The sequence below is a fragment of the Hydra vulgaris genome, chromosome 04 (genome assembly GCF_038396675.1).
Source record: "Hydra vulgaris chromosome 04, alternate assembly HydraT2T_AEP".
In the NCBI taxonomy this organism is placed as follows: Eukaryota; Metazoa; Cnidaria; class Hydrozoa; order Anthoathecata; family Hydridae; genus Hydra; species Hydra vulgaris.
In genome coordinates, this window is record NC_088923.1 from 32180001 (window position 1) to 32205757 (window position 25757).

At 27.6% G+C, this 25757-nt stretch overlaps 2 protein-coding genes across 2 annotated transcripts in view; both read right to left on the reverse strand.

The window, feature by feature from the left end:
* LOC100215889 (GDP-mannose 4,6 dehydratase) overlaps positions 1-5033 on the reverse strand; it is a 39509-nt gene extending 34476 nt beyond the window's left edge. The window contains exons 1-2 of the mRNA XM_065796094.1: positions 4917-5033; positions 4551-4683 (exon numbers count right to left, since the gene is read on the reverse strand). Of these exons, the coding sequence (XP_065652166.1) occupies positions 4551-4683; positions 4917-4973 (190 nt within the window). The 5' untranslated portion in view covers positions 4974-5033. The remainder of the gene's footprint in view (positions 1-4550; positions 4684-4916) is intronic.
* A 631-nt stretch (positions 5034-5664) lies between these two features.
* The window catches only part of LOC101241087 (disks large homolog 5), a 61553-nt gene continuing 41460 nt past the window's right edge, over positions 5665-25757 (reverse strand). The window contains exons 9-23 of the mRNA XM_065796093.1: positions 23383-24446; positions 22647-22815; positions 22053-22161; positions 21678-21696; positions 17945-18127; positions 17452-17635; positions 16993-17095; positions 16673-16718; positions 10120-10290; positions 9559-9749; positions 9290-9427; positions 9034-9170; positions 8516-8625; positions 7701-7810; positions 5665-6109 (exon numbers count right to left, since the gene is read on the reverse strand). Of these exons, the coding sequence (XP_065652165.1) occupies positions 6003-6109; positions 7701-7810; positions 8516-8625; positions 9034-9170; positions 9290-9427; positions 9559-9749; positions 10120-10290; positions 16673-16718; positions 16993-17095; positions 17452-17635; positions 17945-18127; positions 21678-21696; positions 22053-22161; positions 22647-22815; positions 23383-24446 (2841 nt within the window). The 3' untranslated portion in view covers positions 5665-6002. The remainder of the gene's footprint in view (positions 6110-7700; positions 7811-8515; positions 8626-9033; positions 9171-9289; positions 9428-9558; positions 9750-10119; positions 10291-16672; positions 16719-16992; positions 17096-17451; positions 17636-17944; positions 18128-21677; positions 21697-22052; positions 22162-22646; positions 22816-23382; positions 24447-25757) is intronic.

Genomic DNA, 25757 nt, shown 5'->3' on the forward strand with positions numbered 1-25757 from the left:
TGTTATTAAGTGCAGATAATAATAATTTCTAATTTGAAAATATTTATTTAATTTCTTTAGTAATAATTATTATAATATATTGCTGCAGCTGCATAAACCAACAACTGAATGATAAGTTTGTATAATATGGTATTGAGTTTTGATTTTCTCATAATATTTCAGTTATCATTGAAATGGAAGCATCATCTCGTGTTGCTATCTCTACACGACTTCAAACCAAAATCTTTTTAATTGGACAACCAGAGCCAAATCTTCCAGATAAAGTTCTTCCCTTAACATCTGATGTTTTAAAAACATTTTTTTATCATCTTAATTCAACCAAAAAGTCAGTGCCTGAAAGTCTTAAAACAACTGTTGATGAACTGATTATTATTTGGAATAAAGCCCGTATTCCGACAGCATTTCATCCGAATGTAGTCTTAAAGTTGAAAACTTTAGTCCAGGAATTTAAATTAATAAAAAAAAAAAAAAATCCAGATTGTCAGATTCTCAGAAATCGAGAGAGAAATCATTTACAGACACCATTGGCCTACTTTTTGACATTGCCCACAAGGATGCTGAAACCATGATCAGAATTGAAGAAGATAAAGAATTTTTATTGGATCAGAGATGTCAGAGAAAAATGGTGATGTTTGGAGAGGACAAAGAACTTTCAAAATTAGAAGAAAGAAATGAAGCAAGGAAACAAGCAGAGAGAGAACGAAAGCTAAAAGAAGAGCAAAGACAATCTGGTGCGAGTGCAATAGTTCCTGTTATTGAACCTTTACATGACAAAAGTTATAGTGATGACAACGATAACGATGCTGTTGATAATGACAAAATGGTTGATAGAGATTTTGAGATAGAAATCCCTGTTTATTACAGACAACAAGTCAGTAAAGCAAGTTCTTCAGGGTCAGCTGAATCAAGTTTAGCAAGTACTCCAAAACGACAATGTATCTTAGATACAATTCTTGACTCGCCTGATGTTTCATCAACATTAGACAGAATTAATCTATCTGACACAAAATTTACTATACTAGCAGCAGCAATTGCAAGGGCTGGTGGACAGAACCTCGATGATGGATCATTGTCACGTTCTACAGTCCGTAGAAAACGAACCTATCATCGATCAAATATTGAAGCCACTGTTCGAACTGAATTCTGCGATTTGGACAAACCACCATTAATCGTCCAATGGGATGGCAAACTGATGATAGATCGTACAAATTCTGCAGCCCCTAAAGCAAATGTTGACCGGCTATCTGTAGGTGTGACAGGTCACAATGTTGACAAAATACTTGGAATAGCAAAACTATCAGCTGGAACTGGAGAAGCCCAAGCAAAAGCAGTTATTCATCTGCTTAATTTCTGGGACATAATTGGTGATGTTATTGGAATGAGTTTTGATACTACAGCCTCTAACACTGGCTCCAAAAATGGTGCATGTGTAGTTCTAGAGAAACATATAGGTAGAAATTTGTTATATTTCGCTTGCAGACACCATGTTCATGAGATCATAGTAGCAGGAGTGTTTGGATCACTATTTGGACCATCATCTGGTCCCAACATACCTCTTTTCCAGAGATTTCAGCAATATTGGCCCAAAGTTAATCAAGGAAATTTTAAACCTCTGCAGAGGTTTAAAATTTCCAGAGCTCTGGATGACATTCGAATGAAAATACCCCTGGTGCAAGAACTACAAAATGAAGTGATTGCATTCCTCAAAGAAAACCTGCATGTTAAAATGCCAAGGGATGACTACAAAAAAATCATGGATTTCTGTCTGTTAATACTTGGAAAACTGCCTGATCAAGAAGAGAAAAATTATCATTTCAAGATCCCTGGTGCTTATCACATGGCTCGCTGGATGGCCAAGGTTATTTATTGTTTTAAGATTTATTTATTTCGTGAAGAGTTCAAGTTGACCACAAAAGAGGAAAAAAATCTCTGTGAATTTTGCTTATTTGCTAGTCTGGTTTATGTAAAATCTTGGATATCATGCACAAATGCCAGCGATGCTCCAGTTAATGACTTGTTTCTGTTTCAGCAACTTAAGCAGTTTGCAGTTGTGAATAAAACGATTTCCGAAGCAGCAGTCAAGAACTTTCAAAACCATTTGTGGTACCTTTCACCAGAATTGGTCCCACTAGCTTTGTTTTCAAACAAACTTCAAACGGAAGAGAAGCGAATAATGATTTCCAACATGAAATTTCACGGTGAGAACTGGTCTGAAAGGTTGATCAAATTAAAGAACATTGAAAGTCTAGAGAAGAAATCTCTGGACATGCTGGTGACATCAGTTTCAGCAAGTGCGTTGCGGTCAATGAAGGTTGATATTGATTTTCTGTTCAACAACGATCCAGCTACCTGGAATGATTCCCCAGAATACCAAGAAGGAAAAAATTTAGTATATTCATTGAAAGTAATAAATGATGCTGCCGAACGATCTGTGGCTTTAATGTCGATGTTTAATGAATCGATTACAAGGAATGAATCTGAAATGCAGAGGTTAATTCAGGTGGTTGAGGATCACAGAAAGCGAGTGCCAGATGCCAGAAAGTGTACTCTGAAGAGTTATAGTCCTCGCTAGCATTAACATTGCATGAACTATAACATTACGATAATTAAATGTTAATTGCTCATATGTTTTTTTGTTTATAATTCGTATTTTAATCAATGACAAAGAGTCAAAAATCCTAGTGTTTTATTTTGGAAAAATTCTGATATAACAAAAACCGCAGAACTTTAGTCGTATTGCAGTATTTTATTTCATTAATTTCTCTGCTAATAAACCAGTCTAAAGTGGATGTGGATTGTAATTTGTATTCAGAATTTAATATTTAGAGATAATTAAAACTGATCAAATCTGAAAAATCTAATTAACCGGGTTTTAGAAATTTGTGGAACTTTGTTACTTTTTCCATGTTTTTCACATTTTTCGTAAAACTTTATGGTCATTGAGCACCCCCTAAACATTATCTGATTGGAAAGATTTTTTGCACAGTTAATTACTATGTCAAATGGCACAAAATAAACAACTATGCAATCAAATCTGAAAAAAATTTTTTTTTTTGACACCCAAAATATATATATATATATATATATATATATATATATATATATATATGTATATATATATATATATATATATATATATATATATATATTATATATATATATATATATATATATATATATATATATATATATATATATATATATATACATACACACACATAATATATATATATATATATATATATATATATATATATATATATATATATATATATATATATATATATATATATATATATATATAAATAAGGCAAAATATATAAAAACTATTCTTTAAACCGCATTTTTGTGTGTCTTTTGAAATTTCTAAAATGATGCACTCATTAATAAAATCATAAAATCAGCAACTATCAACCTTTACTTCTGATACAGCTTTTATAATAAAACTAAACTTGATTTGAAAGAAAAAATCATGAAGGAGGTTATGTATTTATAAATATCATTTATTATCTTGTAAAAGGCTTACTTTTTAAAAGGAAACTGTTCCAAAAAGTTTATGTTTGTTCTGATGGTTGATCAACCGGTTTTTTTGTATTCTATTTTATTGAGTTTAGTCATAAAATTATCAGACAAACTCTTTTATTCAACATAACTTATTATACATGCTTTAATGTTCTCCACAACACTTTTATTTTCCAATACACACCTAATACTTTGAAACCATGGAGACAATTGAACAAAAGATGATTTAGAGAATGCATAAATTTAGAGACATGCATAAATTCAACAAAAACAATTCTTTAACTTCTAGGCTTTAACCTGAAAAATATGTTTTTGCCATATTTTTAGCTGATATCCTTCATGGCTAACATTATTTACAACATTTAAACAATAAACTTTACTTTTTTTTATAAACACATTCATCCAAATTTTTTAAGTTAAACAATAAATTAGCTGATACCAGTTCTAAATTAGAAATTATTGTTATTTTTTAACCAAATTTTAAATAACCATTTTATATTATATGTTTAGCACAAAAATTCAAATTTTTACTGGGCGGAAATTTTTTTTGCAAAAGTCATGCATGACTTTTGCAATGAAGCATTTGAATAATACTTTACTATTCTCTAATCCCATTCTACAGTAGATTTTTAAGAAACAATTATTTTATTGATTTTTTTATTGGTTTAAATAAGATTATTTTTCAGAAATCTAAAATGTGGGTGTTTTTTAGGAAAAAAATCCATTTTATTTTTCCTAATTTTCATAACCAAGTATGCAGTAAACGACAGCATAAGTATTAACAATTTTATAAACATTTAAATAAACTTTATTTATTAAGTTTATTTGTTAAACTTTATTAGACTTTTAAGGAAAATTAAGAAGTTGACTTCTTAATTCTTCTCAAAAGAGAACAAAACAAGATATTAAATAGTGAAATCATAGTAATCGCATCACTATCACCATGGTCAATAAGCTCATGATCACATTATCATAAGCATGATCATAATTATCATTAAAATACAAAACATTTAAAAAAATCAACTCACTTCCTCCAATGTGTCCTGCTTTGTCTTTGTATAGATGCTGAATACGCCCAGTGTTAAATGAACTTGAACGACGTATTATGCCATGAACTTCATAACCTTTTTCAAGTAAAAACTCACACAAATATGATCCGTCCTATAAAAAAAACATGACAAAAATTTATTATGTAAATTAATTACCCTAATATATTACTTGTCATACTCTGATATAACGAACAAAAATTTAATAAAATAGAGACAAAAAACTACAGTTAAAATACCATTAAAAAACATTTTAAAAATTTTTGAATTAAATTTTTTGTTTTGCCTAAAGTTTTTGTTTATTTATAATTCAAACATATTTCAAAGAAAATGAAAAATACTAAGTACCTGTCCAGTTATTCCAGTAATAAGTGCAACCTTTCGTGTAGCTGTTGAAGATGCCATTTTGTTGAATTAATATTATTTAAATAATAAGCTAAAAATACAAACTTTTTATAGTGATTACTTATTTTTCAGTGGTTTCTTGTTCATTGAGGTTTGTGTTTCAAAGTTATAAGGTTGAGATAAGGTTGAGAGATTGAAAAAAAGATTGAAAGAAGGTTTTTGCATGCACAAACCTTGGGAAAGCTAATAAAGTCAATAACCTGATTGTCAATTATTCAATGAACTGATTGATATTTATTGAAAGGCTTATTAAATTGCCACTCAGTTTACTTAACTGTCACTCACTTTACATAACTGTCACTCATTCAATATCACAACTGCTACTAAGTTTACATAACAGTCACTCAGTTATTTACCTATAGATATAAACTAGAGAACTCTTTTTTATAATGATTTTGTGCATTGATTTGAAAACGGCTATGCATATATTCAAACATGCATTATAAGCATAATAACCAACAATGCATTATAAGCATACTAATGCACAATATGCTTACATAAAACCATAATAACCCACAATGCATTAAAAGCATAATAACACACAATATGCTTACATAAAAACTTTACATTTTTAATTATTTATTTTATCTAATTTATTTAAATTTTTGTTAAATTTTTTTAACAAAAAACAAAACTTTAGGATATAAATTTTAGGGGAAAATCATAAAAGCAAAAAGAAAAACAAAACAAAAAATGTAAGAACTTGTAACATTATTTCAAAATACAAATAAAATATTAATTTATAAGAAAAATTATTAAAAAACTTTGTAAAAATGTACAAAATAAATAAAACAATTTACATTATAAAAATTACAAAAGCAAATAAATAATATGTCAGTCACAAAGTTGTTATAAACCATTTATAATAAATATGAGAACAGATAACCTGTTGTTTATTAACTCTTTGTTAACGATTTAAAATATATATATATATATATATATATATATATATATATATATATATATATATATATATATATATATATACTCAATAAAATTTCAGTTATAAAATTTGTTATTTTAAAAAAATCATGCAGGATTGATGTCATTCCATAAGACTTTTTGTTGATTTTGTTCAATACAGTGTCTAATATCATTACATAAGTTTGATAATCCAGATGTACAATTTATAATTGCTGGAATGGAAAAACATAGAATTTATATGCATGTGTATGTATATATATACATATACATATACATATATATATATATATATATATATATATATATATATATATATATATATATATATATATATATATATATATATATATATATAATACATATATATATATATACATATATATATATACATATACATATATATATATATATATATATATATGCATATATATATCAAGCCTTCTCAGGAGATGCATGCGGTTGCACACCTTATATGACCACTCATACAAACTTTTTTTTTTTGAATACTTGGCGATGGTGTTTTGCATATATTGATAATTTGCATATTTTAATAAATACACTGAAAAAACCAAACTAATATAAAGATAAAATTAAAAAATAAACAAACCATAAACTGAAAAAAAAAACGAACAGAACAAATCATAAAATAAATAAAGGATAAACAAGAGAAAATAAAAAATAAAACTAATATATTTTTTAATTTTGAAGCATCTCAATTATTAGTTCAGACTTAATTTAATTTAAAAGCGTTTTAATCAATATTTTAAAGCTATTAATTTTCCTTATATTGCCACGTTGATATAATACTTGTGTTAATTGTGTTATTTATGAGGCGCGACTGTTATATTGGTATTGGGCAAGGGCTCAAATCCTACAAAAAGATAATTTTTTTTGTCAAGTTTTATTTGCTTTGTAGACATTAAAAAATATCAAAGTTTCAAATTTTTAAATAGTTAAGTTTGGAAGTAATAAAACTTATATTAAATAACTTTGAAACTTCAATTTTTCTAAACTCTTTGTAGTAAAACATTTTAAAATCAAAACGAAAACATCTTTTTTATGGTTTTATTTTTCTAGTTTAATCTTTATTTATTTTATCATTCGTTTAGATTTTAATTTTTTTAACTAAGCATTTTTTTTTTTTTAGTTTTATTCCTCTTTCCAGTTTATAGTTTGTTCATTTTTAATATTAGTTTAAATTTACATTTGTTTATTCAGCACAACTTTTAAAACGCAGTAACTTAAAACATGCTGGAACTGTGGCCAAGTTATTAAAACAAAATATTATATGCGTGGTTATATAAAGCATGCAACCACATGCATCTCCTGAAAAAGCTTGATATATATATATATATATATATATATATATATATATATATATATATATATATATATATATATATATTCATATAAGTGTGTGTGTGTGTATATATATATATATATATATATATATATATATATATATATATATATATGAATATATACACACACACATTAGCAAGCAAAAAAAAGTAAACTGTTTAAAATAAAAGTGAAGAGTAAAAACATAATTATTTCATGCATAAGGAATGACATATTCTTAGATATTTGTCTATCTTTAGTAATTTATATTTATGAGTATATATATTTTAAAAAGTATGTTATTCAAAATTTATTTAAGATGTTTATAAAATTTCCTATTTATATTATCTAAAAGTATAACTATAAATATAGAGCAGCTCATTACATCAAGCAAAAAATAAATCAAGGAGAAAGTCTCTTTTTAATGTTTTTAAATAAAAATTTTTTAATTAAAACTCATACCAGTAAATAACTTGTTGTAATCTTTCTCAACAATAGAAAAATTGTCAAACATTTCTCTTGCTGTTTTGGTTGGTATTTTATCTTTGATGTAGTGACCATCTTTTAATTCTCTAAACACAATTGTAATGACACATATAACTTGTATATCAAGAATATAAATATCAAAGAAAATTTATTTTTTACATAATTAATATCCTACCCATACCCAAAATTATCTTAAGATGTTTTATATCAGATCTTTCATTCACCTAGGTAAATTGTAATCACTATGGCTTAGGGCTTTATAAGTTTTTTGATTTCAATAAATTCAGTCAAAGGAGCTATTTAATTATTGTTACAATATTTTTTTTAATTGTTGTTATAATTGTTACAACTATTTTTCCTCATTACCAAGTTGAGGTTGAGATGTATGGTTGAAAATCTTGTAAATGTTTTCTTAAATTCAATAAAAAATATACATGATTATAAAAAAACATATATGTACAACTTGTTAAAAAAAACAAAAAAAAACTACGCATCATATGTTTTTTTTGCGTTATTTTCTTTTTGTAAAATTTTTTTTGTGCTTTGTCTTGTATTTTTTAAAAGTTGGATTTATAGGTGTATTAACTTAAGCTATCTTTTTTTTACAGCCTAATTTAAATATGGCATCCGATTGTAAATATGTTACCCACCTATAACTTGTTTCAATTACAATTATTAATTTTTATTAATTTATAAAAAACTTTATTTACTTACAAAAAACTTAGTTTATCAAATGATTTAACAAAAATTAAATTTATTTAATTTACAAATGAACAAAAAATTAAATTTACTTGATTTGTTTAGCAGACTTGTATTTTATAAAGATAATAATTGGGTAGAGCTTCAATGGTGCTAATTTTTCAATGCTTGATGGATTGATGTCAAGTAAACAGTGTTTTGACTAAAAAAAAATAAAATAAAAATAATTCTTTAGTTATATTGATTCATTTGGCACATAAATTATGCATAAATTAACAATAAAGTAACACATTAGAATACAATTTGATATAAAGTTTGTGTGTATTATCACTAAAGTGACACAAAAAAGTCCATTTGAAACATAAAGTATGCATATTAAAGAAATAGAAGAAACCAATTTGACACCCATATAAAGACACAAAATACACTCATAAATAAATCATTTACGCACATAGTACACAAAGCAATAGGAGATAGGAACCTATTTGGCACATAAAGAATATGTCTAACACTGACAAAATTATAAACACTTTTTTCTTATAAATGTTTAATAGATATTTAATACATGCATCTTTAAAATACAGGAGATAATAGTATTATGGATCATTACTTTTACAAAGACAACATCTTTGATAGATTGTGGTGTTATACATTCATAGCGATCAATTTTTCTTGTCATTTTATAATCAATATACTTTCCATCAGCAACACATCGATCAATTGTATGCTTTGAAGAAGTGCATATTTCTGCATTATTTAAAAACCATTTATATAACTTTTTGTATTATAAAAAAAATATCTTTCCTATTAAAAATTGTTTTAAAACACTGTTAAATGTTTATCAAACAAAACTCAAAGATACAAACCAGGTAAACAACGAGAAAATAAGGCTGCTGATTCCATAACAAGTTTGTCACAAATTGCCTCAGTCAGTGCACCAACAACAACAACTGGTCGAGGAAAAGATGAGTCATGTTTTTTCACAAACTTATAAGTACCTGAGCCTTAAAAAAAATACTTCTTAAACACAACTAAAACAATAAAATGATTTGAAGTTTGTTATCATTTAATAACAAAGAAAAAAAAATTAAACATAAAAACAAAAACTACATAAATTTAATGCATAAAAATTTACTAAAAGAATTTGATAGAGTCAAGCTGACAGGAGTATATTCACTTTCAGGTCTTGAATCACTACTCTCCCTTGAATGGTTGGCTGAGTGGCCATGTGTACTTTTTTTGCTACGACGAAACAAACTTTTACGACCTTTTAATTTGTCATCATTGTATGATGATGTACGATGTAGTAACAGCTCTTGTTCAGCACTATAACAAATCAGTTTTAATAACGTTAACAACAATAATAATAATGGCTAATAATAATAAATAATGATAACTTTACTAATAAAAAAAATAATAATAAATAATGATAACTCTACTAATAAAAATAATAATAAATAATGATAACTCTACTAATAAAAATAATAATAAATAATGATAACTCTACTAATAAAAATAATAATAAATAATGATAACTCTACTAATAAAAATAATAATAAATAATGATAACTCTACTAACAAAAATAATAATAAATAATGATAACTCTACTAATAAAAGCTTTACACTCAACTATCACATAATATTTAAAAATCAAATAAAAATTTAACAAAATTAAATTAACAAGATTTAAAATACTTTTCAGTGCTTGGGATAGTTCCTTCAACTTCTTTATTGTTTTCACCTTGCTCAATTTTTGCATACCAAACACCAAACTGTCCTTTGTAGAGAGTGGATTTTACTAATAAAATATCACCTTTTTTAAATGAAAGGTCCCCTTTTGTTGTTGAAGAATGATCAAACAAAGCTCTAAAAAATTTTTACATAAAAAAAATTAATATATAACCAAATTAACAATATATACGTACATACATACATACATACATACATACATACATACATACATACATACATACATATATATATATATATATATATATATATATATATATATATATATATATATATACATGCACACACACAAAGACAAAGTTATTTTAAAGAGATAAATCAAGGCCCTTGGGCCAGCACAGGTCACTAATATTATTAAAAATACCAAGTTAAACAAGATTTTTTTTTTCTCTTTTTTCCTTCCTGTTTTAAATTAAAATATTATTTTTTTCTAAATTGGTATTTTATAATCATAATAAAATTTATTTTAACTTATTAACTTTTATAAATTTTATAATTTTGCTTCCTTTAAGACCCAGGTAACTTATTTTAAAATTTGCTAATAATTTTGTGATGTGTCCTTAATACTGAATAATATTAAGGACACATCACAAAAATGTTCATAGATCTTAAGAACTATCCATTTTTTTTAGAAAATAATTTTAACTAGCTGATCTGACCCATAACATACGGGTCTTTACCAAACTTTACTAGCTTTCCGAAACCATAAAATACATGTCTTTACCAAACCTACCTTTTCTATACTTATCTATTCCACACTGATCATTTCTATACCTATGATTTGTTTACTTCAATATTTTTACGTAAAATAATTAATTTTAAAAAATGGCTTTAAGAGCGAAAAAATTAACATGTGCACCCTTTCAGCATACCTAGAGCTTATAAGAGATTTATAATAAGGGGTAAACATATTCTATCTTAAGGGGTAAACAGATTCTATCTGTTGACCAGCCTCGCACCTCTTCATCTATTAGGCTGGCGCAGATGTATTTTTAATACATTGTTTCCAGTTTAGGATGTTGAATGCTGGATCTTCTTGACTCAATGCATGGGTTTTGCTTGTGTCTCTGTTTTTATGACTAGGCAACTCATTCTATTATCTCCTAATGAGGGTACAGCTCCAAAACTCAGTTTTATGGTTCTGAGGCCATCTGGTAGTCAGGTTTCTCGAACTCTGATGTAGCTCTCAGAGAGGCTGATTCCATCAACAGCTGAAAAATATCAAAGTATTAACAGTGCCATGCTGCACATGGATGGTGTACCTGTTTGTACTTTTGGTGTGCGTTGCGGAGGCCACATTTGGAGTCCTTTGTTACAGCTTAGGGTTTATTAGTAGTAATGAGGCAATTGCTTGGGCTATTAAACGGTGTTCTGAGTACTATCTTTGCTTTGAGTCAAGTTCTTCAATCAAATTTAAAAATGAATAAAGTACCAAAAACTATAAAACACAAAAAACCATCATCATCACCAAGTTCTCTAAACCTATCATTCACTAATATTCGTGGTCGTCGAAGTAACTTTTCTTCTTTTGAGTCTTATCTCTTGCAAAGTTCACCAGACCTACTTGCTCTTTGACTAATTTGAGTTCAGCTGTCTCATCTTGTGATCTTAGTGTTGATGGTTATCTTCCTCTAATTCGTAAAGACTCCAATAGTCACTTGCTTGGCCTCGGCACTAGTTTCACGACATTTGTAAGAATAGTCACCAATAGTCACTTGCTTGGCCTCAGCACTAGTTTCACGACATTTGTAAGAATTCACCCATTTGTCGTGAAACTAGGTTTGAATCCACAGATTATTCTTTCATGTGCTTTCGTTTAGCACCACTTCACTCTATTGCCTTTCTCTTTGTTCTATATCGTTCTCCTTCATCTCAAGACTGCACTCTTTTTGACGTTATTTCTGATCATATTGACCAAGCCCTCTCTCTTTATCCATCAGCTAATATAGTTGTTGTCGGTGACTTTAATGCTCACCACTCTGAATGGCTCGGCTCTAGTGTCAGTGACTCTGCAGGCATTAAAGCCCACAACTTTTGCCTTTCTCAATCCCTAACTCAAATAGTCAACTTTCCAACTCGCTTCGTTGACAACCCGAGTCATCTACCTTCTCTACTCGACTTATGTCTTGTTTCTGATCCTAGTCAGTGCTCATTTTCTCCACATTCACCCTTAGGTTCTTCTGATCACAGTGTGATCTCTCTAAAACTAATATCTCATTCTTCTTCATCACCTGAATCCCCCTGTTATCGAACCTCTTACAACTACAGTAAAGCTGACTGGGATTCTTTGCGTGATTTTCTTTGTGATGGCCCTTGGGTAGAAATCTTTTGTCTTCCTGTCGACAAATGTGCTTCTTACATAACTTTGTGGATTCAGGCTAGAATAGAAACTTTTATTCCCTCTCGACAATTCCAGGTCAAGCCCCACTCTCCTCCATGGTTTTCCTCACACTGCGCTGCTGCAATTGCCAATCGAAACCGTTACTTCCATATTTATCAGCAAAACAATTCTCCAGAAAACAGACGTCTGTTTATTACTGCTAGAAACAATTGTAAAAAGGTTTTGTCTAATGCCAAAACCCGCTATTCTCAGGTCATGAAATCTCGTATCTCATCTTAAAAATTAGGCTCTCGTGACTTCTGGAGAATCTTTAATAATATCAATAATAAGGGCAAATCCTTAATTCCACCTCTCTTGTATGGTTCAGACTTTGTCATCTCACCTAAAGACAAAGCTGAATTGTTTGCTAAAAACTTTTCATCAATATCATCACTTGATTCCACTAGTTGCGTTCTACCTGATATTGCCAACAAACAGGTTGATCCATTGCTTGACATTCATATCACTCCAGCATCATTTCCTGCCTAGACTCTTCTACAGCTTGTGGCCCGGACAACATACCTGTTATTGTCTTGCAGAAGTGTTCTCCGGAGCTGTCATCTATACTCTCAAAACTATTCAACAAGTGCTTATCAGAGTCTTGTTTTCCAGCCTGCTGGAAAGCGGCATCTGTTATCCCTATCTTCAAAAACTCTGGAGAGCGATCTGATTCGTCTAACTACCGTTCCATAAGTCTTTTTCCTTCATAAGCAAGGTTTTTGAATCTTTAATTTACAAACACTTAATTTCTCATCTTGAATCTAATAACTTACTTTCTGACCATCAATATGGATTTCGAGCCATCATTTTGAAATGTCAAGGCCATCGCTCTTGACATTTCAAAAGCGTTTGATAAAGCTTGGCATGCTGGTCTTCTCCATAAGCTTTCTTCTTATGGTGTATCCGGCAACATCTTTAAGATCATTGAATCCTTCCTTTCCAATCGTAGCATAAAAGTTGTCTTCGATGGACAACACTCTTCTTCTTATTCTGTAACTTCAGAGGTTCCTCAAGGTTCTATCCTTAGCCCTATACTCTTTTTAATTTACATTAACGATCTTCCAGATATTCTCACATCTAAGGTGGCATTGTTTGCTGATGATACTACCATTTACTTTTGTCATGATAAGAAACCAACACCCTCTGATTGCTTGGAGGGGGCATTTGAGCTTGAAAAGGATCTCACTTCTGCTACAGCATGGGGCTCACAGTGGCTGGTGAACTTTAATTCAGATAAAACTCAATTTTTTTCAGCCAATCGTTATCGCAATAATTTAGATCTTCCTATATTTATGAACGGTGATGTACTCGATATGTCACCTACTCTTCATCTTCTAGGATTAACTCTTACTTCCAATCTTTCTTGGAAACCATATATCAAATCAGTTGCAAAATTAGCATCTGCTAAGGTTGCATCTCTTTATCGAGCTTGTCACTTTCTTACTTCGGATTTTATTCTCTATCTCTATAAATCTTAAATCCAGCCTTGTATGGAATACTGTTGCGGATCTTCTAATGATGCCCTTTCCCTTTTAGACAAGGTGCAAAAACGCATTGTAAACATAGTTGGACCTGCTCTTGCAGCCAACCTCCAACCATTATCACATCGTCGTAATGTTGCTTCTCTTTCTCTCTTCTACAAATACTCTAATGGACACTGCTTTAAAGAGCTAGCGTCTTTTGTGTCATCTACTAAAATTCATTCTCATGTTACTTGTCATTCAATTAAGTCTCATCCTTTTTCTGTGACTGCTTCTAAGTGCTCCAAAAATGCTTATTCGTCTAGTTTTTTTCCTCGAACATCAGCTCTTTGGAATTCGCTTCCTTTATCTTGCTTTCCTGATTCATATAATTTGCAATCTTTTAAGTCGTCCGTCAATCGTTACCTTGCCCTACAATCTTCATCTTTTCTCTTTCAGTAACTTCCAACTTTATTAGTGGCTGCTTGCAGCCTTGTTGGAAGCGAAGATGTTCAAAAATAAATAAATAAATTAGGTTTGTTTTTTTCCTAAATGCATATTATTAATAGCTCAGTGGTTTAGTTTAGCTGTCATCAGTGTGGTTTGGGGGATTAAAGATCTCCCCTAATAAATTTTGAATATTTTTCAATCTTGCTGTGCTTATAGCAATATTTATAGCAAAATTTTTATTATATTATATATCTATAATGATTATAATTGCTATAATTATTGCTTATAGCAATATTTATAGCAAAAAAATAATTGTATAGCAAAAAATTTTTCTAATTGTTAAAATAAAATTCAAAAGTTTTCTCATTTTTATAGATTTATTATATATGATTGTTCCATATACTGTCTGCAAACTCAACATATGCTAAAGACGTTTACTTTTACAGAAGTTTGTATGCAACGCTATACAAATAGCAGAACTAAGAAGATCTTAGGTCATTAAAAACTACAGACTATAAAATGCTTAGAGATCAACCATAAATTACGCAACACTAAATTTATTTTTAAAAAAGAAGGAGAGTTCAGTTCTTTTAGGTAGCGATTTTTATTAAACTTTATGAGCTATTTTGATTTTTTATTTAACATACGATTCTGCTAGTAAAAAGTTTGATCTTTTTTGTTTTGTTCATTAGTGAAATTTAGCGTTGTGTAATTTATGGACAATCCTTTATTTAAAAGTTTAGATTAAGGATCAGCCAAAAAGTATACGAAGCCAAAAAATAATGGAGTATAATACTATTTTGATGGTTATCTAAATTCTGTCGTTGTTGCACAAACAATCCAAACCGAGTGTTGCACACTCAGTTTAAAATGTTTAACAGGGGCATGGTAAAATAGCTGTAAAATTCTAAATTTCTTTATTGTATCAATATTAAATAACTTTAACTTTTAATTATTTTCAAAAGTATTTAATTAATAGTGATTAATTAATAGTGATTTAATAAAATAGTTTAATTTAAGTATAAAATTAGAATTTTCAATTATGTTCTTATATAAAACATACTTTTTAAACCCCCTTATTGTTGTAAAAAAGTTGAGGTAGCCGCGTGGCAAGTTCAAATCATCAGCTTGTTTATTTTTTTATTTTTGTTATTTAAAATGCAAAACAAAATAACTTTATAGTTCTATAGATTTTATATTCTATATATAAACACGTTTTATACTCATTTTTTTTTGCACAAACTCAACTAAAAAATTTGTAAACAGTTGTAAAAAAACTTGAAAACTAAAATAACGTAAGTATCTCAATCATGACTCATACACAACAAATATCCCCCTTTTTTTAATGTTTTTAGAATTTTTAGGTTTTTTAAAAATCTTTTTGTTTGTTGTGTATATCATTAGATATGTTTGTATATAATCTTTATAAAACTTCACAAGTATTTTAAAAATGTAAAAAAATTGAAAAAAAAAGGACGCCGATGGTTGGACTTGAACCATAGTTTTTTTGTTCAGAAACTCAGTGCGCTAATCACTTGGTCATGCTAGCACGTTGACAATTGAAATTTTAAAACTATATAAAAAATTTCTTATCAAAAATTAATGCTGTAGATCAAAAACTAAGGAGAGGCTGAAGCAACGCAGTTTTTAAGCAAGAGTAAAATTGTAAAACTTGATATATGTTTTAGTATGTTTTAACATTACATAATTTGAAGTTTACATACATTAGATATTTGCATACACTTTTGTTCACATTTTCTTATAAAACAAAGCTGCTGTAACTCTTTCTTGCCATTACCTTGGTTAGAATGGCTGCCAAGAGTTCTGTGTCAAACAGGCTTGAAAGGGCACCACTAGTACTACTACTACTACTACTACTACTACTACTACTACTACTACTACTACTACTACTACTACTACTACTACAACTACTATTAAGTTCAGTATTATTATATAGATAGTAATTATTATATAGATACTATTTTACTATATAGAACACTTTATAGAACACTGTATATAGAACAATTATACATAAAGAGTAAGATTTTTTAAACAGACATTTGAAAAAAAATGTTGTTTAACTGGCACTCTACTGATAAAGTCATACAGATATAGAGATCAGCAGGGATAATTAAACATATCAATTGACAATGAGATCTATGTGAAAATACTTTTGTTTTTTGAACAATTTTTTTCTGTTGACACTTACTGAATATAGAAATGATCTCCTTGCTCAACTTGTGCACGTAAAAATCCTGCATTAAATAAAATTATCAACATAAATTTTTTTATTTTTAAATATAAAAATAATTTTTTTTCTTAAATAATACACTACAATGATAACAGCAAAAACAAATAAAAACAAAAAGAACTAATAAATTTAACTTGATTGGTCTTAAATATTTAATGAACAACAATATTAAAGTATTAATATTCCAAAAAAGTCTTCCAAAAAAGGATAGCTGCAAAAGCAAATTAGGACATAATAAAAGCCAACAAAAAAAAAAAAAAAGATAAAAAAAAAATAACCTCCTGAGTTTGATTTCACATAAAAATCAGCAACATCAGATGGTTTAAATAATTCTAATGTTGCTTCTTCCAGCGTTATTGTTAACATTGATTTTCCATTGTACTAAAAACGTAAACATTAAAATTATCAAAATTAATGTATCAAAAATAATTTAAATATTATATATTCTTTTAAATATTTAATAATTAAACATTTGTTAATAAGTTTAAAATTATACCTTTTTTAATAAAATTTTTTAATTAAAATTAAAAAAAGTTTTAAAAAACTGTTATTTACATGTGTCCTTTTTAAAAAAGATTAAAAAAACTAGAAACATTAAAAGTAAAAATATTTTAAATTAAATAAAATTAAAAATATATGCGGATAATAAATGAATTAACATAAAATTTAAAATTCTGTTAAGAGTTTAGCAAGCGCTTAATGGTGCCAAATAGCATAGATTGTGGATGTATACATACCTCTAAAATTTGATCTCCACATCTCAAACCTGACTGCAAAAATGCTAAACTTTCTTTTTTGATATCAGATACAAAAATGCCAACAGTGTTCCCACCAATAATTTCAATACCTAGATGTGCTGTATTGGGCTGCCTTACAATATGAATAAGACGAGCTTCTTCATTATCTTCTACAATTGGCGCACTAAAGTTAAAATGATCTTGAACTAAAACTTTAATTTAAAGTAAAACATAGTTAAACTTGAAGAAGTGATTATTCCCCTACAAGTTTTCATTAATCATTATCTTTATTGTCGCTGCCATCATCATCATCATCATCATCATCATCATCATCATCATCATCATCATCATCATCATCATCATCATCATCATCATCATCATCATCATCATCATCATCATCATCATCATCATCATCATCATCATCATCATCATCATCATCATCATCATCATCATCATAATCATCAGCTCGCAACTATAATTTTCTTCAACATACTATTTAAGCTCATCATCTTGAATCTTAGATTGGTCAGAAGGTAAACAAGCACTTGCAGCTTTATGGCTGTAATAACTGGAGTCCTGCTGTTGACTCTTAGAAGGAAAATTAGATGCAGCCGAACTTGATGAGTATCCACGATGCAATATTGGTGACATTATTGGTGAATTTGATTCAATATGGCTATGAAAAGACTCAAAACACATACAACTTAATAAAAGAAGATTAAACAAAATTCAAATAACTGTAAAAAATTATATTTAACTTACTTTATATATATATATATATATATATATATATATATATATATATATATATATATATATATATATATATATATATATATATATATATATATATATATATATAATTACAAGAAAGTATTTATAAACTAAAAAAAAAGAAATGCAATTTCCAGGCTAGTACATAAATAACTTGCAAAGTTTGCATATCTAGTGAGTTTATAAAGTTAAAAAATAAAAAAAAATCAGTTTAGGGTGCGATAAATTGATGAATGTGCAAAGATTTGTTTAAAAAGAAACAGAAAAACGAATGTCACGTTTATTTACCTTTACTTAAGCAAACATTGGTGTTCGCTTAATAGTTTTTAAAACAAAGGCATTACTTCAGCATTTTTTCCCAAAAATTATGCGATTGATAGTTTTTTAAAAAATACATACTTATGACAAAAAAACAATTGGTTACTTAAATTTAAAATGCATTTTCAACGACTTTTAAAGAAATAATATAACATGATTACTTTCTTCAATATACTTTAAGTTAAATGACTAAGCAATAATGTTTTAGCATGGTTTTTACATGCGTTTACAAAAGTATCCATAATTTCAGTTAAAATGAATCCATTTGTAATTACTAGTTAAAACATTGCTTTCTTTAAAAGCAAGCTTTTTTTAAAAAAAAAATTATTTTTTAAATGTTTGTTTGCATTAAAAACACTTTTAAAATTTAAAAAAATTTTTTTTAAGTTTTGCTAAAATATATATAATCTAATATAATATATATATAAATATATATATATATATAAATATATATATATATATATATATATATATATATATATATATGTGTGCGTGTGTGTATATATATGTGTGTGTCTGTATATATATATATATATATATATATATATATATATATATATATATATATATATATATATATATATATATATATATACACAGTGCCAAACCTGTAAAAATAAATTTTTTTACTGTGTTCTCCTTCATAAAAGACAATGTCGGGCAACCATAATAATATGATACTTTTATTATTAAATACTTAATATTATAAATATAATATTACCATATTTAGTATTTATTTAGATATTATTTTTTTTAAAGTTTAAAAAAAGAAATGTCAAAACAACTTTTATTTTATTTTTAGTTCCCTTTCATTTTATTACTTTAAGTTTATACGTTTGTTTACAAGTAAATAAATTTAACGAACTAAATAGTGAAAAATTTGATATTTTGTATTAACAGATTAAAATTTACAGTCATAAGGCTATTGCATATTAGTTATTAATTTGCATGCACTTTGCAAATGCATTAAAAATTGTTTTGAAATAACAAAAAATTGATAAAATTCAATAAGCATCTTTGATATATCTAACAACTTTTAATTAACTAGAATAAAGTTATTTGAAAATAAAACTTCCTTTAATTTAAAAAAACTTTTTTTGAATAAAAAAATTTATCTAAAAATAAAACTCCCTTATTTGACATATACCACTTAAATTAGATATTCGTCAATAAATAAAGATACGAACGTTAACGTTCATTAAAAAAAAAAAATTTGTTGCGCCCTGCAGTTCTATATAAATAAAAAAAATTCTACATATCTGTGTTTTCAAAAATCAAAATTCAATTATATATATTGGAACTTATAAAGATTTCAAATAGAAAATCATTAAAAAAACAAAAACAGAAATATATTACATTTGTTATTACAAGTAAACAAATAGGTGATTCTTAAAATATTTTATGTAAAAAAAAATTCAAAGCTGCCAATGTAATAAAAGTTATCTCTATATAATTATTACTGGTGGTATTTATTATCATATCATGGGATATTCAGGCTTGGACAGGAATGGCGTGCGATCGAGCACTATTGCTGACTTTGCAAATGATTTTATTTTTAGACAACTTTGACCACGATTGTTTATATGTTTTGATGATTTCAGAAATTTCAGAAATGCGCTGAATATTGATGGATGTCTGGGACTTTTTTTATTTCATACATATAAGGACTATTAATGTAGTTTTAATCACAGTTCAGCTGGGTCCAATGGCTCTAGCCATGTAACTAACAGAGTGACCCATTTTAGATAAGTTAGACAGCCTTTTTTTCTCATCTGGACTTAATGGTGCAGCACGACTCATTATTAATTAATTTGTTATTTTATACTTATTAAAAAAAAAAACCCAGAATTAAATTTTTGACAGTTCACAAAGGTTTACAGTTAAATAATTGTCTGTGGTGTTTACATCAAATAATTATACATAATTGCCCAGAACTGCGGTTTGTAAATAAAACGCTTTTTGTAAAATTGTCTTATAATTTTGTCGCACTGAAAAAACGTTTTTTTTTATAAAATGTGAAGTTACATTTAAAATAAATTTGTTAAAATATTGTTTAGTGTTGTAAACCCTTTGCTTTCATTTACAAAAAATATTAGTGTTTGACTATAAATGTATAGTAGAGTTTTATAAATATTTTTGGGGTGTCTTATCATTATGTTGCACAGTGTATAAAGTGAGCATTCTGCTACTATTGCATAAATATGGCACTTTAATTACACTGATCTTTTACAGCTGGAATAAGCCTCTTCGAGGACTACTACAGAGATTGAGAAAACTAAAAGTGACATGAAGACATTAACAAGAAGGTGCAACCAATAACCTATGAATAAAGTTAAGAATGCCCAACATTCATCATCTAAGATAAAAAGCAATCTAAAACAGCCTATTAAAAACAGAAACTTTCTGCTTACCTCTAAAGTCAATCTACAAGACAGTAGCCAAAAGACCTTAAACAAGACAGTAGCCAGATGCAGTTAATATATGCTCAAAATGAATATTTTTATCAAGATTTTTTCAATTTTATTTTATATGTTAATTCACCTCTAGAAGGCCACTAGAGTCAAGGAGGTTACTATAATTGTGGTTACAACCCTATCTCAACACTATAACTCCGAAATACAAACCTTGATAAACAAGGCCCCTGCCCGGAGAAACAAGTTAAGCGTGGTACAACCAGGAATGTAGTGGGGATCAAACTCAGAACTTCTTGCTTATGAGGCAAGCGCTCTACCACTACACCACTACCGCATAAAGTGTAGTGGTAGGCCGTTTGAGTAAAGATACCATCTTTACTCAACCAAAACCTCCAAGGCCAGGGGTATTTTAAGTCAGAACTATCTTCTGTTAGCCTTTGTGTAGAAAAGCAAAGTTTACAAAGCAGTAGGACACATAACAGGTTTTACTGGATTACAAGTTACCAGAAGTAGTGCAATCATAATGATCCTGATTAGACAAAATTTATTAAAGACATATCTTAATTCTTCATAGAAGACATACAATTGTTTATAGAAGATTTATTAAAAGTTATATCAAAAGACTTTATAAAAGATCAGTGGTAAAAAGAAATTTATTTTAATAATACCATAGTAAATAAAACAGAAAAATAAAAATAGTAAATAAAAAAAATTGCTTACCTTAACAAATCTTGTATTCCTAAAAAAATATTTTATATAAGTATTCTAGTTTCGTTAAAAATAAGTCACTTCAAAATTAAAAAAGTGTTACCCAAAAGCATCCTGGGTGCTTATTTGTTTTAACTTAATTTTTACATGTTAAAAAAATAATTTTAACAATTACTTAAATTTACTGCAATTTATATATTTAGTAGTAATATAAAAAAAAAATGAAAAAATAAGTCTAAACAATTATTACTTTTAATAGTTATTTTTAAATTTATCCTAGTATTATAAAAAAGGGAACAAATAATCACTCAGGTCACTTTGATTTAATAGTTTAATTTTCTTATTTTAACATAGTTTATAAATTACTCAAACTATTGGTGAACCTACTGTGAGGATTATACTGCACTCTGACTGTCACAGTATTTTCAATTGCAGATTGTTTCAAAATCCATTCTGCCTGTTCATATGATGCCATTCGTAGGTTGATACCGTTGTACTAAAACAATAAAATTTTTTACTGCAAATAATATATTAACTTTATCAATCAATAGTAATAAAAATAATAAGCCAATCAAAATCATTTAAATTATGATAATAACAATTATTTTGAAAACATGATGAATAAAAAACAAAAAATAAATTGTAATAATAACAATTATATTGAAAACACTGATAAATAAATATTGAGAACTGGCACTAGAAGTAAAATTGCAGAAAAATAAATTAAAAAATTTGGCTTAGACATCACATAAACCTTAGCTAAAACTTTTTAGTTTTATATCTTCAAGTTAAAACTTAAACATTAAGAAGTAAAAAGTCTACATCTAATATAATTTAAAATCTCAAAGCCTAATTCTAAGAAAGACTCACAAAAACACTAACAATCAGGAGTTACCTGAAAACAAAAACTTTAGAAAAATATTTGAAGCAAAATAAAATACAATCTCTATTCATAATGTATAAAATAAAAATACAACACACCTCTAATAACTGATCTCCATATTTTAAACCAACCTTTGAGGCAATTGACTCTTTATTTAAGCCAGTTACAAAAATTCCATTATCCTTGCCCTGTGCAATAGTTATGCCCAGAGGGTATTGACCTTTTTCAATAACTATTAGACGAGGCTCTTCATCTCCGCTTTCAACACTAAACACATTTTTAAAATGTAAACTCCTAATTTAATTGCAAAGTGTTTCCTAGTCAAAAAGCCCTATAAAATGGAAAAAAAACAAAAGTATTAAGTTTGTAATTTAACTTTATTTTCAGTAAATGAAAAAGTCTGGAATTTAAAAGTCTTCAATTTAAACTATTTTGCTAAACAGCGAAATAGTACTTTTGACATTTTTGACTACAGTTTGCTACAATATTTGATTAGAGAAAGTTTTGCAATTACACTACTAAGTGGAGAATCTACATATAGTAAAAAATGCTGATTAAGTCACACCTGCTACATACAGATACTACTGCAGAGGTTGAAAATTTTTCAATTAGAATTTTTTTGTTTATTAAATTTTTTGTAATTTTTTATTATAATAATTCGTTATAAAATATTCTCGCAATGAATAACTATTCTGGAAACTGTTAACTGTCATTTAATACTTTTAATTGTTAGTTTATTTGTAAAATGTTTTTTAATCAAGTTTTAATAGTCAGTTTCTCTTTTACACTAACATACTATGCAAAACAACAAAAATTATCATTATTAACTCAAACCTGCAAGATTTATTGGTCTGTTGAATGCTTGAGTTTTTAGATTCCATTTTGTTTATTTGAGAAAAGGCTTGCAAACACTCATCTGTTTCTTCGTGTACAGATGCAATATTGCCAAAATTGGATGACACTGCTTTATCAGATAAGTCTGAAGAATTACCTGACTTATAACCAAATGAATGAGTGTTTTTGTTTTTAAAACAACTGTTTTGAAGTAAATCAAGGCGCATATTTCCTGGAAAAGTTCCAAATTGTTCACTCTTATTTTGATTATTACTAAAATGTTTTTTAAGTAAATTACTTTGGCTATCATAAACTTCACTTACTGCTCTTCGTGAACGATTGTTAGCTTGATATGATGATAAATACGTTTCCCTAATTGGCTGTCTAGTCTTATGCTTTGTATCTAAGAACTTATTTCCAGACAATATCATTGAAGTTGGTCTAAAATACTTCGTAGATAAATTTGATTCTGAATGTTGACTTGATCGAGGTGAAAAAGCTAACGGATCAGCTCTATTTATGTTAAGAGAGGGAATGAGAGGAGAAGAAGGAAGGATGAGAGGTGAGGGTGGACTCAAACAACTATAATCATAAGAATGGCGACTACTGCATAGCACATTGTTTACTTTAGATCCTTGCACAGATTTTGGTTTACATGACAAATAGGCTTTTTCATTAGTGTATGATGTACATACTTGACAATTTGCTGGATCAATACCTAGATGTTTAGTTAATGGATTCATAAAATATGAACTTTTCCTATAAGATGATAGATTGTCTAGGCTGGTAATAACTTTTTGTTTACCATCTCTTTTTCCACAGCTACCCTCATTGCACATGTTGGATAAGATTTTATCTATTTCTTCGTCTAGTGATGTTGTTTGGTTTAATGCATGACGTGAGACTAATGGACGAGTACTGCTAGATTTATCATCATCACTGAATATTCTTTGTGAAGAACTAATGCTAATACTGGGTTTTAAAACTGTTAGACTTAAGCTACTAGCTTTTAAAAGAGACATCGCTTCATCATAAGGAACATTTTCCATGGAATAACCGTTTACCTAAAATAATTAAATATAACAATTAAAATAAGACTTTAAAATATTTAAATTTTTTTTTTTTTAATATAAAAGCTTGTCATATCATGATGTCATCACAAATAACTGGTAATAAATCCCTGCCAACTCGGCTAAAAATCCATATATTCATGCCTGTACATTGGATTATGGGATGTCTTGTAGGACCATATAAACAACATAAATTTATTATACACCTTGTTATCTACTGAATATATTATACATTATAATATTATTGGATTTCACTTTAATAAATGCATTTCATTGATAGCTCAGTGGTTAAGTGCGCTGTCATTAGTTTTGTTTTGGGGAGTTTAGGATTTCCAGCGTAATAAATTTTGAAATTTTTTCAATCTTACATATTTATAGCAAAAAAATAATAACATAGCAAAAAAGACTTCTATAGTTTAAAATAAAATTTTAAAGTTTCCTCATTTTATAGATATATTATACACGATTATTCCATATAATGCATGCAAACTCAACATATGCTAAAGACGTTTACACTTACAAACATTTGTACAATGCTATACAAATAGAACTAAGAAGATTTTAGACCACTAAAACATAGTCATAAAAAAAAAAGTTCATTCTTATGATTTTAATTAAAAACTAAAGAATATTATTTGCGCATTGACGTCGGTTTGTGGCAAAATAAACCTTTATGCGTTAAGTTTCCTTTTGTATTTATCTTACAATTTTTGATTAATTTTAATTATGTTGCATACAAATGCATAAAAATATATAAAACTGATACAGATATATCATTTCATGGGTAAGAGATTGTATTTATTACAATAGTAATAAATAAATAGTTTTTGTTTTTATTAGAATATATCCCATAAAACTTTTTAAAAACTTAAATAAAATCTTATTTCTAGTTTGTTTTTCTAGTTTTTTGCCGCAAAGTGACGTCACATACACAAAAAAATTGTCTTCAACAAATTACGAAAAATGATATATATAATGTTTCTTTGCAAACACCAATACACTATACTTAAAATTTTTAAGTGCACTAAACTGCAATTACTATTAATTTTTTTGGTTTAGTGGCTTTTGTTAAGAGCTTTTAAATTTTGCATCAAACTATCTCATTTCAACATATTCGCTGTATCATCCATAATGCAGCTGTTTTTCAAAACGCCTTAAGGCAAAAAAAATCAATTTTGACTTTTTTACAAAATAAGCTAGTTTAGATGTCTACAAACGTTATTGAATACATATTTTCTAAGAGTTATGAAAAAATTCATAAAAATTATTCACTTTAAAAAATGTTTTACAAAGACTTTCTCCTAA